Raw genomic sequence first — 18,806 nt, forward strand, 5'->3', positions numbered from 1 at the left:
CAGCTGCGTATCCCCACCGTTTGAATCTTTTTTACCTTGCCAATGATGTCATACAGAACTGTAAAAGGAAAAACGCAATCATATTCCGTGAATCATTTGCTGATGTACTTCCTGAAGCAGCTGCTCTAGTGAAGTAAGTAAATTCTCACTCTTCTCTGGGATCTAAGCTTAGAAAATTCAGAATTTTAATTTCCCATTCTACCCATTAGTAAGAATTATAAAAGTTGTACATGCTTGAAGATCCAAGGGTATTTTGTCTATATTGTTCATTATAATTGTTTTTGTAATACACATATTTTTCTTTTAAAGAGTTTTTCTTCCCTTTTTGAAAACTTGTCTGTTATCTATGCTCTGCCTGTTTTCTCCTTATTTAACCAGGAGAATGTATCTCCTGTTCATACTCTCTGATTGTACTTCTTTCTGTTTCTTCTGTTTTGTGATTTTTATGTATTTCCATTTTTCTTACAGTCTTTCTGAAATCTTGCCCCCTTCATGAAATCTGTGTAATTAGGAAAAATGAAAATATTTACTCCTAACTCCATATTGATTTAGTCCATTCTTAGCAAAATTGTATCCAGCATTTTCCAAAGTGCTGGAGCACTCGTATTTGATCTTATTTGCCCCGTATTAATAGTGTTTTCCTTGTGTTCCGTACAGATCTGTAAGTTGTTGGCTTGGTGCAAGAAGCATACACATGTATACACAATTGAAGGATAAACAGTTATGTGGAAAAATAAAAATAGCCAAATATTTCCTCAAATTATATACTTGTTGTGATTGTATGAATATATGAATATTCTATTTTATTGACCCATTTCTTAGTATTAACCCAGTCACAATGGAATGATCCTTGTCCCTTCCATTGGATTGTAAACTTGAGATGGTCTGCTTTGGTATCACAAAAGATTAAGATGTGGTCTTACTTTCAGGTACTAAGTAATAAGGATTTATACACACATCAGAAGAACATAAAGTAATAACAGTAATAGCACCTACGTTTATTGAAAATTGATAATTGACCAGATACTTCTACAAAGTGCTCTGTGTACTTCAGGTTGTTTAGTCCTGAGAACAACATTTAAAGTGGCTGCTACTATTGTCCCCATTTTAAGGAGAATAAAACTGACTTAGAAAGATTATATAGCTTGCCTAAGCTCTCACAGCTGTTGGGGGGGCAGGTAGGGGGTAATGGTATTTGGCAGAGTTCCCTACCCAAGCCTGTCTAGACCCATAACTTATGTTCTGTGCTGCCTCTTTACATATGTAAATTCAGTATAATTTTGAGTAAGAAAAGCAGTGTGCTAAATGATCTCCACTTATGGTTTCTGCTGTAAATATCATTATAGTCTGGAAAACTTAACCTAATGTTTCTTAGACTTAGGTTTCATGACCTAGTTCATAGATTAATATAGGGTTGCCAGCTTTTGTTTTACCATGTAAAGAGTTTTTTATGAACAACTACTTTGTGTTACTATTTCACAGAAAAATAGAGGAATGGAATAATCTCAAAATAAAGTACTGTCCTTTAAAATAAAATTCTAAGCCCCAAAAATGTTTTCAACTCAATGGAGGTTATCTTCCGAAACCTGTAATAAAATCACTTAATGGTGAAATAGTAAAAGCATTTCAGGACAGCGATGCTCTTTATCATCATTACTGTTCACCATTAGGTTGAGATTCCCTTTATTTCTAAATAAGTAAGAAGAATGCATTTAGAAGAGATAGAATTGTCATTATTGGCAGATAATATGATTTCCTGTATCAGGAGTGGGCAACCTTTTTCTATAAAAGACCAGATAGTATTTTAGTCTTTGCAGGTCATAGGATCTCTATTGCCACTACTCAACTCTACTGTTCTATCATGAAACCTGCCATAGACGATACATAAGCAAATGGTTATGGCTGTGTTCCAATAAAACTTTATTTACAAAACAGGCAGCAGACCAGATTTGGCCTGAGGTTTGTAGTTTGCAAACCCTTGGCCTACATAGAATCAATGAATAAGAAAGTTCAGTTAAATAGCCAGATTCAAGTTCAACATAGAAAAGCAGTAGACTTCCTGTGTATGTTAATAGTAACCGATTAACAATATAATTAGAGGATTTATGAAAGGCTTGCTTCTGCCATGAAGCATAAAGGCCAACTTCTCCCTGTAAGTTTGTTGATGGGCCCAGTGCACCTTTGTGGGCCTCTGCCAGTGTTGAGTAGTCATGGACTAGCAACCAGTTGTTCGTTTGTTGGAACTATTTTTGTATTGTAAAAACTAAACACTCTAAGGACAAGACACTTAACATCCTGATAGAGAAACTAGCAAAGAATGGAGACAGGCAGAAGACATAAATTAAAGAAAAGAATTTTCAACTCAACTGTACAAAGAAATAGAAGTTTAAATGCAACTTTTCACACTAATCAAAAGAATGGAGTTCTTTTTACTAATGGAAGCCAGACGTCTCTGTACTGCTGGTGAGAGTATAAATTAGAACCTTTCTTGAAAGCCATTTGGCAGAATTTGTTGAAAGGCTTAAAATGATCTGTCCTCCAGAAATTCTCGAGGAATTGAGAGCCTATAAACTCTCCATCCTCTTTGACCCAGGAATGTGACTCAGAAATCTATCTTGAAGAAAAAAATCAGAAATGCAAAATTTTCTTCAAAGGATGTACATTGCAGAATTTATTGAAGTTGGAAACAAATGGTTAAATTGTGATTATTTTCTTTTAAATGTAATTAGGGAAAAAAGATCCTTTTTGCAACACAAAGTAATGCCTCCTGTCCCCCAAGTAAGGAAACCTTACCCCCAAATAACATAAGTATGTGAAGCTTTTACAGAGAAGAATTTTTGAACTTGATAGTATATTCAAAAGCAGAGACATTACTTTGCCGACTAAGGTCTGTCTAGTCAAGGCTATGGTGTTTCCTGTGGTCATGTATGGATGTGAGAGTTGGACTGTGAAGAAGGCTGAGCGCCAAAGAATTGATGCTTTTGAACTGTGGTGTTGGAGAAGACTCTTGAGAGTCCCTTGGACTGCAAGGAGATCCAACCAGTCCATTCTGAAGGAGATCAACCCTGGGATTTCTTTGGAAGGAATGGTGCTAAAGCTGAAACTCCAGCACTTTGGCCACCTGATGCGAAGAGTTGACTCATTGGAAAAGACTCTGATGCTGGGAGGGATTGGGGGCAGGAGGAGAAGGGGACGACAGAGGATGAGATGGCTGGATGGCATCACGGACTCGATGGACGTGAATCTGAGTGAACTGCGGGAGTTGGTGATGGACAGGGAGGCCTGGTGTGCTGCTATTCATTGGGTCGCAAAGAGTCAAACATGACTGAGCGACTGAACTGAAAGGATATTAAAGAAAATGTGTGTAAATGAAGCGATAGATATATAATTTTGAAGGGAAAGATCTGGTATTGTTATTCTTTCCCAAAATGTAGACTATAAATTCATTGTAATCTCAGTCAGAATCTTAATAATATTTAATGTAGAAGGATAAAATATCCAAGATGATTGTTTATAAGAACATTGAAGTCAAAGCTCCCCTGTCATTTATTTGTATATATTTTAAAATAGTAATAGAATCAGGAGTAGAAGACTGTTACGAGTGAAACAGAATATATTTTCACTTATAAAGAAATTGATTGTAATATGGTATTAGTCGCACAGTCGTGTCCGACTCTGCACGCCTATGGACTGTGGCCTGCCAGGCTCCTCTGTCCATGGAATTTTCCAGACACGAATATTGGAGTTGGTAGCCATTCCCTTCTCCAGGGAATCTTCCAGATCCAGGGGTCAAACCCAAGTCTCCTTCATTGCAGGCAGATTCTTTACCATTTGAGGTAAACTGTATGATAAATGAGAGGATATTAGGATATGAGCTTTAGTATTCCATAAACAGCCGCATCCTAACCACCATTACCCCCTTTTAAATTTCTGTTCACAGTTACACTTTTGCAAATTCATTTCTCTTCATTTAAGGCTATCATTTTAATCACTTTAATTTAGGAGGGGCAAATGTTTAGAAATTCCAGGCAGGTAACCTAGGTGAGTGAAGTGGGTTGATTATAAGGAAAAATCCATCTGAAAGGAACAGCAGCTATGCAGCTCTAGCCTATGGCCGTAAAGAAACATGACTTCAGTGTCAACATATGTTGTCAGACTTTCCAAAAAACTTTGTCATTTTTAAGCTAGGTCAAAATCTAGATTCCTATATGAAGTTTCCCAAATTTTAAATGTGTGAAACTAAGTCATATTCTAAAAAATTTATTGCTAGCCAAACAAAATATATCTGAGAACTAAATTTTAGGGTTACAAATAAATTTTAGCACATGGGTGAATTTGCAAATATAAAATCTACAATTAAAGAGAGTCAGCTATATTTAGAAATCTTAACAAAAGATGTATAAGATCACGTTGAAAAAATTATAAAACATAATTGAGAAACAGTATGGAAAACTGAAACAAATAATTTGTGGATAGGGAAGACTCAATATTTAATGATATCATTTCTTCCCAAACTGATTTATAAGTCCAATGCAATCTTAATTAAGATCTTAATAGTTTCCCCCCATTTTACAAATTTATTTGTTTTTGTACAATTTATTAATTCCTGGAATATATGTTGTATATTTACTAAGCGCTTTGCACTGTTAATGATCTGAGATTTAGACAACAAATAACACATGGTGTAGCCTGGACACAGCATGGATAGTTGTGGACCAGTAATGTGATGACTGCTGCAGTGGAGTTATCTCAGCTTGCAGTGGGGGCAACTAAAGTACAAATTGATTTTTAATTTTGTATGGAAGTGCAGAGAGCTCCCTCCTCTTCTTCCCCCACGAAGAAAAAGCTGAGAAACTCTTAAAGAGTAACAAGGTGGGAAGACAGGCTCTACCAGGTTTCAAGACTGGTTATAAAGCTATGATAAATAAAGCAGAATGATATTTGCCCAGAGATAACCAAAGAAACATGTAGAACATAATGCAAGGTCAAAAACAGACCAGTGAATATGTATGCTTGGTCTCTGTGTGAAAAAGAACTTTTTCATAATATTGCTGGGGCAGATTTGCTGTGTAGGAAAGATTAGATCCTGTGCACGTCATACACAAAAATCAATTTCATATTAAATACAAATATGAAAGAGCTACAAATCTGGAGACAAGATAGGAGAATATCTCATGACCTTACCTCATAAGATTGATAAAGTCAGTTACATTAAAATGAAGACCTACCATTTAATCAAAAGACACTATAAAGAAGGAAAAGACAAGCCACAGAGTGGGGAAAAATATTCTGCAGTCAACAAGAGATTTATATACGGAATATATAAAAAATCACAAATAATAAAAGATAATATATTGAAGATTTTAGTTTTACCTGGCACTTATATTAGAAATCAAGCCAGAAATTGTTTAAATATTTATTAATGACTTTTAAAACAATAAATGTTAATAACTGAAACTTATAGTTTTAATAGTGTTTTGTGTTCCTGCAGATCCCTTTAATATCTGGCTTAATAGCAGATAGCTCTATTTTCTTACCTCCTTTTGCATTCAGTCTGTTTTGATAGCACATGTCATGTATCCCTAGAATTGCTGAAATGTTACATATCATATACGTTAAGTCCTGATCAGGAGAGAGAAATCACATACCAGTAATTTTAAACAGGGAAAATTTAATATAATGGATCATTAAGGGGCTTTTCTGGCAGTCCAGCGGTTAAGACTCCACGCTTCCAATGCATGGGGCACAGGTTCGATCTGTGGTCAGGAACTAAGATCCCACATGCCACAGGTGTAGCCAAAATAAATTTTAAGAAGCTTAACTTGGGGGAGGGGGGGTAGGAAAGGACCATTAAGTAGGTAAAAGGTAGCTAACTATTAGAAAGAATAAAATAACTCTTAAGGTGATATGGAATAGTATGTGCTGAAAGCAGCTACTACTTCTGAACCTGAGGGAAAAGTAAATAACTACCCCCACCCTAACCCACCCCAAGCTGAGATTCAGACCTCAGGAAAGAGTAGATGGCTCTAAGAATCTGCTACCTGTCACTAGTGGTTCAGAAACAGGTCAGAGAGCACTCACCACTGAACTACAAGAGCTGTGCTGAAATGCTGCCAGGGTGCCCCTGTGCTGATCCACTTGAAAATATAACCCTGAAAGAGGAATCCCTACTGCTTCTTCCAGCCTCTCAGTGTCACTCCAGGGCTGTCTGTTGGCAGAGTCCAACTCTGAACCAATGGGAAATAGAGTTTTCAGTGTCTGGCCCCAGTACAAGAAAGGGTGTGTTGGAGCTTAGAGGCAGTAAAGCAATAACTAGCACAGATCTGCACCAGATGAGGATAAATCTTTAAGTCCACCAGTACAAATATTAGCAAAATTGTGGCACAGTGGAAGCTCTCTTATACTGTTGGTTTGAGGGTTGATTGGTATAAAACAACCTCATTTTTTTTTAAGTTTGTTATATATACCCTGTGATCTTATAGTTTCAACCCTAAGCTTTTACAAACCCTGAGAAACTTACATATTTGCAGCAAGATCAGTGGAAGGGAATTTTTATACCAACTTTGTCTATGGTAATAAAAATTTGGGGGAATTCCTTGGCAGTTCAGTGGTGAGGACTCCATGCTTCCACTGCAGGGGGCCCAGGTTCAGTCCCTGGTTGGAGAACTAAGACTGCAAACCACACAGTCCAGCAGCAGAAGAATAAAGTGAAAACCTTAATTAAAAAAAATTGGAAACACTTTTTACAGTAAGGTGAATGAATTGTGGCATACTGGAATATCAAACAGCAAAGAAAATTAATGGATTTCAGTTATATGCAATGATATAGAGAAGTCTCACAAAATACTGGTTGGAAGTACAAAGGAATATTTCTGTATACATAGTATGAATCCATTTATATAAAGTTCAAGTTTGGCAGAAAAATAAACTATTGTTTATACTTCAGCCAGTCAGTTCAGTCGCTCAGTCATGTCTGAGTCGTTGTGACCCCATGGACCTCAGCACATCAGGCTTCCCTGTCCGTCACCAACTCCCAGAGCTTACTCAGACTCGTGTCTGTTGAGTCGGTGATGCCATCCAACCATCCCCTTCTCCTCCTGCCTTCTATCTTTCCCAGCATCATGGTCTTTTCCAGTGAGTCAGTTCTTTGTATCAGGTGGCCAGAGTATTGGAGTTTCAGCTTCAGCATCAGTCCTTCCAGTGAATATTCAGGACTGATTTCCTTTAGGATGGACTAAAGGAACCTTTAGGTTGGATCTCCTTGCCATCCAGGGGACTCCCAAGAGTCTTCTCCAACACCACAGTTCAAAAGCATCAATTCTTTGGCGCTCAGCTTTCTTTATAGTCCAGCTCTCACATCCATACATGACTTCTGGAAAACCATAGCTTTGACTAGATGGACTTTTGTTGGAAAGTAATGTCTCTGCTTTTTAATATGCTGTCTAGGTTGGTCATAACTTTTCTTCCAAGGAGCAAACGTCTTTTAATTTCATGGCTGCAGTCACCATCTGCAGTGATTTTGGAGCCCCAAAAATAAAGTCTGACACTGTTTTCCCTTGTTTCCCCATCTATTTCCCATGAAGTGATGGGACTGGATGCATGATCTTAGTTTTCTGAATGTTGAGTTTTAAGCCAACTTAACACACTTCTTTCACTTTCATCAAGAGGCTCTTTAGTCCTTTGCTTTCTGCCATAAGGGTGGTGTCATCTGCCTATCTGAGGTTATTGATATTTCTCCTGGCAGTCTTGATTCCAGCTTGTGCCTCATCCAGTCCAGCATTTCGCATTATGTACTCTGTATAAGTTAAATAAGCAGGGTGACAGTATACAGCCTTGTTTATACTTAACCTATTTTTAACACAAAATTAAGGAAACAGGTAAAAAAGTCTACCATCCCAGGTAAATGGAAGGGATTGTGATCTTGAAGGGAGCCACTCAGGTCCTCTAGGTAGCCAGTAGTGTATTATTTCTTGACCTGGGTTGTGATTACATGGATATTACTTTCTAAGTATCTGTTAATATATATCATATGTAATTATATGCAGCTTTTCTGTAATATAAGATTTATTTGGACTAAACAGTTTTCAAATTACAGTTTTAAGTAAATGAATTTAAGAAGTTGGTTCCTTTTGAAAATTGAATTGGCAGCCTGGTAGAACAAATTGTGTAGTCAATCATAGAGCAGTACAGTATTCCCAGTTCTGTAAGATTTTATTGACTCTATCCCTTCACCTTTCTTATAGATCTAGTATCCTCAAGAAGTTTTCCTTTCCTAACTTGTTTTTCAAATTTTACTTAATCTTTTTTTTGAATTTAAATGTATTTACTTTTGATAGGATAATTGCTCCACAATATTGTGTTGGCCTCTGCCATGTATCAACATGAATCAGCCGTAGGTGCATGTATGTCCCTTCCCTGTTGAGCCTCGCTCCCATCTCCTACCCCACCCTTCCTGACTTTTCTTCCCCAGTCTAGATTAAGCAGTTCTTTGCTATCATTATACCTACCACTTCTTTTGTCATAGCCCCTAACACACCACTTTATAATTGATATACTTGGTTTTTGTCACCAGTTTCTATCTCCCAGACTTCGAGCTTCTGCTCCCAGCACAATGCTTGTCAATTCATAGGTGGTTGGTTAGCTTGATGCATGGATGGAAATACCATGGAGTGCCTGTTTCTTATGAAAGCTGTGTTTCTTATGTATAGGCCTAGTTATTCATTGGTGGGTCCATGGATATAGTTAAAGCGTCATTGGATTGTCTAAGCATATTGAATATCATCCGTATGATTACCTTATTAGCAGTTCTGTGAGTCATTTTCAGTGGCTCTATTGTGTGTGTGTGTATTTTGGTATAAGGCAGTATTACTTTATCAGGGGCTAATGAGGAAAGGTTAAAGGTGACTTTAATATAAATAATTGTATCAGTTGAAGGCACTAATAATTTTAGCATATGCTAAAGAAATTTGTAGTAGGTCAAATGGATAAAAATGGTGAAATAACGGAATGATAATGGTATTATGGTCTTAAAAAGTTTCAAACTGTATACAGTATCATATTTGCATTGCAATTTGGTTTCAACAAAATATCATTTATAACTTTAAATCAGTGTTTGTATGAATGATATTTACTATATTTTTGTTTAATTTGAAAATTTTGACTTGTAGTTGTTGAAGTATAAAATGTTTTCCAGAGAATCATATAGGGTGAAAAGATATAGAAACTTGGTGATCATCTTCATAAGCAATCCAAGAGAATTTACAGAGTTATGAGGGTTCAGTGAGGTTGCTGAATACAAATCAACATATAGGAATCAGTAGCATTTTAGTCGGAGAAGGGAATGGCAACCCACTCTGGTTCTCTTATCTGGAGAATCCCAGGGACGGGGGAGCCGGGTGGGCTGCCGTCTATGGGGTTGCATAGAGTCGGACACGACTGAAGCGGCTTAGCAGCAGCAGCATTTCAGTATATCAGAAATAACCATTTATAATAAAATGATATTACTAACAGTAACAAAAAAGCTCTAAATACCTAGAATAAAAGTGTGTTGAGACCTTTATGAAGAAAACTATAAACTTTCAAAAAGATGAAAGTTATCATATAAATATAGTACACTTTAATCAAGTTCCCAATAGGATATTTTAAGAAATTTGTTATACTGATTGTAAAATTCATATAGAAGAGTCAGTGTCTTAGGAGTAGCCAAAACTGTTGATAAAAAGCAAGTAAGGGACTTCCCTGGTGGTACAGTGGATAAGAATCCACCTGCCAGTGCAGGGAACACAGGTCCAACCCCTGGTCCAGGAAGATTCCACGTCCCTCAGAGCATCTAAATCCTTTGTGCTGTAACTTCTGAGCCAGTGCTCTAAGCCCATGAGCCACAGTTGCTGAAGCCTGTGTGCCTAGAGCCTGTGCTCCACAGCTAGAGCAGTGAGCACACTGAGAAGCCCGAGCACCTCACAGAGTAGCCCCCGCTCACTGCAGCGAGACAAAGCCTGCAAGCAGCAGTGAAGACCCAGGCCAACCAAAAATAAATAAGTTTAACAAAACAACCAAGTAGGTCCTAACCTATGAAACATCAAGAGTTATTATTTGGTTTAGTTTCTAATACATGTTTTTAGTGATATTGTGTGTGGAGGGATGATGGGATGGCTGAAATAGCTCTGCCTATAATGATTTCATGACCTGTATTTTTGACAAAGTGATGAATAAAAAAATGAAATTATTCTCAATAAAAACCTGATATAGGGAAAAAATAATTATTATTTGGTATAGTAATTAAAAGAGGATGATATTAATACAAGGATAGACAAATAGATTTAAGGAACAAAACAGAGATCCCACAGCTGGACCCATACCTATATGGAACCTCTGTAAATGGTAAAAGTCGCATTACAGTTCGTTGGGGGAAAGATGCAGTCTTCAATAAGTGATTCTGGGACACGGGCTTTCTGTGTGGAAGAAATAAAATTAAATGTTAAATGTTTCCCAATACTGTACACAAAAGCATATTCCAAATGAATTACTCTAGTATATAAAACAAAACTTTAAAATGTTAAAAGACAAAGAATATTTTCCTGACTGTAAGGGTTAGTTTAGAAAGCTCTTAAGACCCAAAGAACAGATAATAAAGAAAAGTATAAATTTAATTACATCAAAATGAAACTACATTATAGAAGACACCCTGAAATTAAAGACAAGTGACACACTAGGGAAAACATGTTACAGGCAAATAAAAAAGATTCCTTTTTATAAGTGGGGGTTATTTAGGCTATACAGAGCAGTGCGTTTTTTAATTTTTCTTTGGCTGCTCTGGTGTTTGTCACGGCGTGTGCAGGCTTCCTGTTGCAGAGCGAGGGCTCCATAGTTGGGGCTCATGGGCTTCTCCTGTTGCCGTGCGTGGGCTTAGTAGCCCTGCAGCATGTGAGATATTAGTTCCCTGACCAGGCATTGCACCCGAGTTCCCTAGATTGGAAGGTGGATTCTGATTAAGTGTTGACTACCTGCTCCTTGAGTTGACCCCATTATTTGGTCTTCTGTTTGGTCAGTTGGCAAATATTTATTAAGAAGCTTCAAGATACAGCACATTACTGTGATGATGTACCAGAAATAAGATATTGATAAAGAAAAGATATTCCCCTGAGTGAGGCACAAGATTATGCTGTTTGGTTCTGGTTAGTTGTTTGGTTTTGTGTTGTTCATGTTTGTTGTTGGGTTTTGGCACAAGGCTTGTGAGATCCCGGTTCCCCAACCAGGGCTTGAACCTGGGCCCTTGGAGTCCTAACCACTGGACTGCCAGGAAATTTCCTAATTCTGTTTCTTTTAACTCTGATAGCTGGGCACCTCTTCTTACACTCTTCATCAGCTTTGTGCTTTGAAATAATTTATTTTTTTGTTTTAAAAGTGGTCTAAGGCAAGGGTTGTTAGTATGTGTATGTGGTAGTAGTTGTATGTTCTGTAGAAATTGAGGTTGTGATCAGTAATGGCTGAAATAGAGGTCTAGAATCACAAAGTAAGTAAAACTGCTATTCTGGATTTTGTTTTAGTTGAATTTGTAAATTCAAGAGATGGTTATATTGTGGGAGTTTGAGAGTTCTGTGTTCATATAAATGAAAAACAAATCTAGCCAAGAATTTTAAACCTAACAAATTATCTAGTAAAAATAATTCTACAAATGAAGAAACCTAGTTCCCAAAGACTTCTTAGTAAAACCAGAACTAACATATCTAGTTTCCCCATCTCGTGCTTTGTTTACTATATTTTACTCTAGTCTTATTTATATGATTTTCTAGCAGTTGCTATTTCTCCAGCATATTTTACTTGAGGATTTTGTTGAATAGCTGTTGGGACTTCATAATGAATAGTTGGGTTTGAAAATGACAAAGTCTAGGTGTCATTCATTCATTTGCTATTTAGTGAACACTTTGTAGGTGCTGAAGAAGCAACAATAAATGTTACAACCTCTGCAAAAATTATTTACAAATAATTAGGACGACTTCTGGCTGCATGGCCAGCCATCTATTCTAAAGGGTCCTTTTTTATAAAGCAATCACATTCTTGACAAAATATAAGCCGAACCAGCAACAGTGGACATATTGGAATGGCAGAGCTGACATTAATTAGTATGCCTAGCTTGCTAATACCATGTGACCTGGGCTGTGGAGAGGGAATAAAGAGGTCTTGAGTGATAAATACCCGCGGCTTCCTGTATAGGTTTGTTCTTAAGGAACACATTTCCTACTTAGTTCACCAAGAATCTCATAGATCAAACAAAAAAATATGTGCTGACAGTCAAGGGTTGCCAAGTACATTGGGAAGCAAAGCACCGCAAGGAAAATCAGCAGATTAAGATTCCTTCACAGAGCTAAGACAGTCATAAAAGATGTTAAAAGAAGATTAAATGGAATAAAATGAACAATGGGTAAAATACTTGGACAAAAGAACCAGGAGGAATTCTAGAAAAGAAAAAGATTAAGCTAAAAAATAGTTTTGAAGAAATTAGAATGCAGCAGTAGAGAGAAGGAAGTGGCAAAATGTAGATTAGAATGAGAGGACTGATGAAAATCAAATGAGAATCCAGAAGGAGAGCACTTCTGAGTTCTTTGAGGGAGGTAGTGGCTGAGAATGCTCTGAAAGTGATTTAAAAAAACAAACCAACCAGAAACAACAAAGTAAAACATGAATCTTCAAACGATGGGAAACACAACATATACTAAGCAGGATAAATTTTAAAAAAGTTACACCTAGTCATCCATTCTAATGAAATTACCAAAAAAGATTTTAAAAGCAGCCAAAGAGTTCACACCAACTAGAATGACTGTAATTTAAAAACAAAACTAGAGAATAACAAATGTTAGGATGGGAAAAACTTTTGTAGGAAAGTATAAATGGTGCAGCTGCTATGGAAAAACAGTTTGATGGTTCTTCAAAAAGTTAAACATAGAATTACTATATGATCCAGCAAATCTATTCCTGATTATATACAAAAAAAGAAATGAAAGCAGGAAATTGAATGGATATTTGTACATCCATGTTCATAATAGCACTATTTAAAATAACCAGAAGAAGGAACCAGCCGGATTTTCAGATTAGCAGATAAAATATGATATATATATAAAACAGTATCATTTAACCTTAAAAAGGAAACAATTCTGACACATGTTACAACATAGATGACTCTTACAAGACATTGTGCTGAATGAAACCAATCATAAAAGCATAACTGTTGTATGACTGTGTTTATATGAAATAACTGCAGTGGCCAAATCCATAGAAACAGAAGGTACAGTTGTGGTTTGTAGTGAAAATAGGGAGATCTTATTTAATGGATATAGAATTTCAGTTTTTCAGTCTGAACAGTTCTAGAGGTTGATTGCATGGCAGTGTAAATGCACATAATATTACTGAGCTGTACTCTTAAAGTGGTTAAGATGGTAAATTTTATGTTTGTTTTACCACGATTTTTAAAAAAATGATTGATACATAGTATCATATCTGATACATAGTATGCATGAATGAACCTTGAAAACATGCTGACATAAGCTAGGCACAAAAGAACAAATTGTGTGGTTCCATTTTTATAAAATGTCTTGGGTAAATCCATAGAGACAGAGAGTAGATTAGAAGTTGTCAGGAGCTGAAGGGAAGGAGTAATAGGGAGTTAATTGTTTAATGGGTACAGAGTTTGTTTACGGCAATGAAAGTTTTTGGAAGTAGGTTTGGTGATTGTACAACGTTGTGGATATAACGAATGCCACTGCGTTATTCATTTAAAGAATGATTAATGGGCTTTCCTGGTGGTCCAGTGGTTAGGAGTCCGTCTGCTGATGCAGGTGACACAGGTTTGCTCTCTGGTCCAAGAAGATCGCACATGCCACAGGACGATTAGGCCCATGCACCACAACTGTTAACCCTGCCCAGCACCCCCCCAGAAAGACACTAAAATGACTTAAAGAGGAAGACTTGACACCATGAAACTTTAAGAAAACATAGACAAAACATTCTCTGACATAAATGTTTTCTTTAGTCAATATCCCAAGGCAAAAAAAAATAAAAGCAAAACTAAACAAATGGGGGTGTAATGAAGCTCAGAAGCTTTTGTACAGCAAAGGAAACCATTAACAAAAAGAAAAGACAACTTATGGACTGGGAGAAAGTATTTTCAAGTAATGTGACTAACAAGGGTTAATTTTCCAGAATATAGCTCATTCAGCTCAATTTAAAAAAAAAAACAACTATCGAAAAATGGACAGAACACTTAAAATTGTGTTTTCTCCAAGGACAACATCCAGATGGCTAACAGGCACCTGAAAAGATACTCAGCATCACTGTATTAGAGAAATGCAAGTCAAAACAATAATGAAGAATCACCTCACACAGAACTGGTCATCATCAAAAAGTCTACAAATAATAAATGCTGGAGAAAGTGTGGAGAAAAAGGAACCCTCCTATAGTGTTAGTGGAACTGTAAATTGGTGCAGCTACTATGGAGAACAGTATAGAAGTTCCTTAAAAATTAAAAGATACATATTCCCCAGTGTTCATAGCAGCACTTTTTACCACAGCCAAGACATGGAAGCCACCTAAGTGTCCATCAGCAGATGAATGGATAACGAAGATAGAAGTTATAAATGATACAATGAATTTATTTACAAAATAAAAACAGATTCACAGGTATAGAAAACAAATTTATGGTTACCAAAGGTGGAAAAGGAATAGATAAATAAGAAGGTTGGGATTAACAGACTCTGCTATATACAAAATGGATAAACAACAAGGTCCTACTGTATAGCACAGGGAACTGTATTCGATACCTTGTAATAACCTATAATGGAAAAGAAAAGGAAAAAGAACATATATGTGTGTGTGTATAACCAAAGTACACTGCTTTACAACAGATATTAAAGCAACATTATAAATCAGTTCTTCTTCAGTTTTTCCTGAAGAAAAATATATTAGGAAGCCAAATCAAAAGGATCATACACCATGATTCAGTGTGAGATATATTCCAAGGATGCAAGAGTGGTTCATCTGTAAATCAACATGATAATCACATTAACAAAAAGGAGAATTAAAACACATGATCATCTTAATAGAGGCAGAAAAAGCACTTGACAAAATTCAACACCCAGCTATAAAAACTCTCAATAAAGTGGGTACAGAAAGAACATCTTTCAGCGTAATATTATAGGCAGTATATGACAAATCCACAACTAAAATAATACTCAGTGGTGACGAAATGAGAGCTGTCTTTCTAAGAGTAGGAACAAAGCAACGATGTATACTCTTGCCATTCTTAATTCAACATAGTATTGGAAATTCTAACCAGAGCAATTAGGCAGGAAAAAGAAATAAAAGGTATTGGAACAGAAGAAGTATATTTGTGGCTGTCACTATTTGTGGGTGACATGATTTTATATAGTTCTGGTTTAGTCACTTAATCAAATGTCCAGTTCTTTAGTGATCTTGTGGACTGTAGCCCACTAGGTTCCTCTGTCCTTGGAATTTCCCAGGGCTTGACTCTGTGTCTCCTCCATTGCAGGCGGATTCTTTACCGTTGAGCCACCAGGGAAGCCATAATTTTATATAGAGAAAATTCTAAAAACTCCGCCAAAAGCCTATTCAAAGCAGTAAACAAATACAGTTAAGTTTTAGTATACAGAATCAATACACAAAAATCAGTTTCATTTCTGTGTTAACAGTGAGATATAGCAGAAAAGCAAATTAAGAGAAAAAGCAATCTCATTTAGAATCACAACAAAAAAGAATGAAATACCTAGGATAAATTTAATCAAGGAGGTGAAAGACCTGTGCACTGAAAACTATGAGACATTGTTGAAAATAACTGACGACACAAATAAATGGAAAGATATTTCAAGCTCATGGATTGAAAGAATTAACATTGTCAAGTGTTCATATTACCTAAAGCAATCTATCGGTTCAGTGCAATCCCTATCAATATCCGAAGGGTATTTTCCACCAAAACAGAAAAGAAATTCTAAAATTTATGTGAAACCACAAAATAACCTGAATAGCCAAAGCAATACTGAGAAAAAAGAACACAAAACTATAGGCATCACACACCCTGATATCAAATGATACTACAAAGCCACAGTAACAAAAACCAGCATGGTATTGATAGAAAAACAGATACATTGATCAATGAAACAGAATTGAAAGCCCAGAAATCTATGCATTTATGTACAACTAATTTACAGCAGAGATGCAAAGAATATACAGTGGGGGAAAGCTGGTCTCTTCAGTAAATGGTGGGGTAAGAAACGAGCGACATAAAAAAGCTAAACTAGGCCACTGGACTCATACTGTACACAAAAATTAACTCAAAATGAATTAAAGACTAATTGTAAGATCTGAAACCATAAAACTCCTAGAAGAAAACATAGGCTGTACATGCTGACATTGGTCTTAACATTATTTTTCTGGATATGTCTGCTCAGGCAAGCAGTACTAAAGGAAAAATAAACAAATGGGACTACATCAAACTAAAAAGTTTCTGTACAACAAGGAAAACCATCAATAAAACAGAAACAATAGCCTACTGAATGGGAGAAGAGATCTGCAAATCAAATATCTGAGAAGGGGTAATACCCAAAATATAAACAACCCATACAACTCAACAACAGAAAAACCAGTAACTTGCTTTAAAAAAATGAGCAGAGGAGCTGAATGGATATTTTTTCCAGAGAAGATATACAAATGGCCAATAGGCAGACGATGTTGAACATTATGAATTGTTAGGGAAATGAAAAAAACCACGGTGAGATAGATAGTCATTAGAATGACTGTTTTCAAAAAGGCATGAAATAACAAGTGTTTGAGAGGATTTGAAAAAAATGGAATCCTCATACACTGCTGGTGGGAGTGTAAATCCATGCAGCCACTGTGGAAAACAGTATGGAGATTCCTCAAAAAATTAAGAAGAAAACTACAGTATGGTCTGAGTATTTATACCAAGAATACAAAAGTACTGATTGGAAAAGATTTATGCACCCCTGCGTCCATCACAGCATTATTTACAATAGCTAAGATATGAAAACATCGTAAGTGTCCATGGATGGTTGACTGGATAAAGAAAAATGTGATATATATATACACAGACACACACACAAAATGGAGTACCACTCAACCATTTAAAAAAAAAGATGATCTCTTTCCCTTCGGCGCGCCACTGAAGATCCTGTTGTCGCCATGGGCCGCCGCCCCACCCGGTGTTACCAGTATTATAAGAACAAGCCATACCCAAAGTCCCGCTTCTGCCGAGGTATCCCTAATGCTAAGATCCGCATCTTTGGCTTGGGGCATAAGAAGGCCAAAGTGGATGAGTTCCCACTCTGTGGCCACATGGTGTCAGATGAGTATGATCAGCTCTCCTCTGAAGCCCTGGAGGCTGCCCGTATTTGTGCCAACAAGTACATAGTGAAAAGCTGTGGCAGAGATGATTTTCACATCCGGAGTGCAGCTCCACCCCTTTCATGTCATCCACATCAACAAGATGTTGTCTTGCGCTGGAGCTGATAGACTCCAGATAGGTGTGCTGGAGGGGACAGCGCTGATGCTCTGTGCAGGGCCTGCCATCTGTCCAGGGGCCTGCACACGAGCATCAGCGCTGTCCCCTCCTTAATCACGCTCCCCAATAAATGCCAGATGGCTGTGGGGTCAATCCATCCCTAATCGTGGTCCCCTGGTGGGCCCTGCACACGAGCATCAGCACTGTCCCCTCCTTAATCATGCTCACCAGTAAATGCTATTTCCTGTCAAAAATAAAATTTAAGAAATGAAATCTTGCCATTTGTGATAACACAAATGGACCTTGAGGATACTATGCTAAGTGAAATGAGTCAGGTAAAGAAAGAGGTACTTTACGTTTTCACTCATATATAGAATGTGTTTTAAAAATTAAAAATAAAAATAAATAACCAAACACACACACATAGATACAGAGGACCAACTAGTGGTTACCAGAGTGGGAAGGTGGTAAAGTATGAAATGGATAAAGGGAGTCAGCTGTATGGTGATGGATGGAAATTTAAACTTTGATTATGAGTATGCTCATGAATGTATACAGACATAGAAATATAAGGTACTCATGAAACTTATAAACCAGTATTAAAGTTCAATATGTCATCCATAACCTCATTTATGTTACCAATTAAAAGTGTTGAACAAGACTTTTTTTAAGATTTTAGCCCTAGACATCAGAAAAAAGTGTTTGAAAATAAACATGAAAAGATTTGGAAAATAATTTTAAAATTAATTTTTATTTATTTTTGGCTGTGCTGGGTGTTCGTTGTGGCGCACAGGGTCTTCATTGCTGTGCACTATCTTTCTCTAGTTGCAGTGGGTGAGAGCTACTCTAGAAGTGGTACGCGGCCTGCTCCTTGCAGTGACTTCTCTTGTTGCAGAGCAGGGCTCTAGGGCATGTGGGCTTAGATGCCCCACAGCATGTGGGATCTTAGTTCCCAGACCAGGGATGGAACCCTGTTTCCCTGCATTGGGCTTCCCTGGTGGCTCAGCTGGTAAAGAATCTGCCTGCAGTGTGGGATACCTGGGTTCGATCCCTGGGTGGGGAAGATTCCCCTGGAGAAGGGAAAGGCTACCCACTCTGGTATTCTGGCCTGGAGAATTCAGTGGACTGAGAGTCCATGGGGTCAGAAAGAGTTGGATACAACTGAGCGACTTTCACTTTCAGTTTCCCTTTCCCCTGTATTAGCAGGTGGATTCTTAACCACTGGACCATGAGGTAAGTCCCTGGAAAATAATTTTGTTGACAACTTTATTTTCAGATT

At 37.1% G+C, this 18,806-nt stretch overlaps 1 protein-coding gene and 1 pseudogene across 7 annotated transcripts in view; both read left to right on the forward strand.

Moving 5' to 3' along the window:
- The window catches only part of RPRD2 (regulation of nuclear pre-mRNA domain containing 2), a 96,899-nt gene that overhangs the window by 40,796 nt on the left and 37,297 nt on the right, over positions 1-18,806 (forward strand). For all 7 annotated transcript variants that reach the window (XR_006059923.1, XM_060413749.1, XM_060413755.1 and 4 more), the window contains exon 2: positions 4-133. Coding sequence is in view for 6 of the 7 variants with exons in the window: in XM_060413749.1 (XP_060269732.1) it covers positions 4-133 (130 nt within the window). In the remaining variant the exon portion in view is untranslated. The remainder of the gene's footprint in view (positions 1-3; positions 134-18,806) is intronic.
- On the forward strand, positions 66-17,641 carry LOC105605169 (large ribosomal subunit protein uL16-like; annotated as a pseudogene).

This window comes from Ovis aries, chromosome 1, assembly GCF_016772045.2.
Source record: "Ovis aries strain OAR_USU_Benz2616 breed Rambouillet chromosome 1, ARS-UI_Ramb_v3.0, whole genome shotgun sequence".
Classification (NCBI taxonomy): domain Eukaryota; kingdom Metazoa; phylum Chordata; class Mammalia; order Artiodactyla; family Bovidae; genus Ovis; species Ovis aries.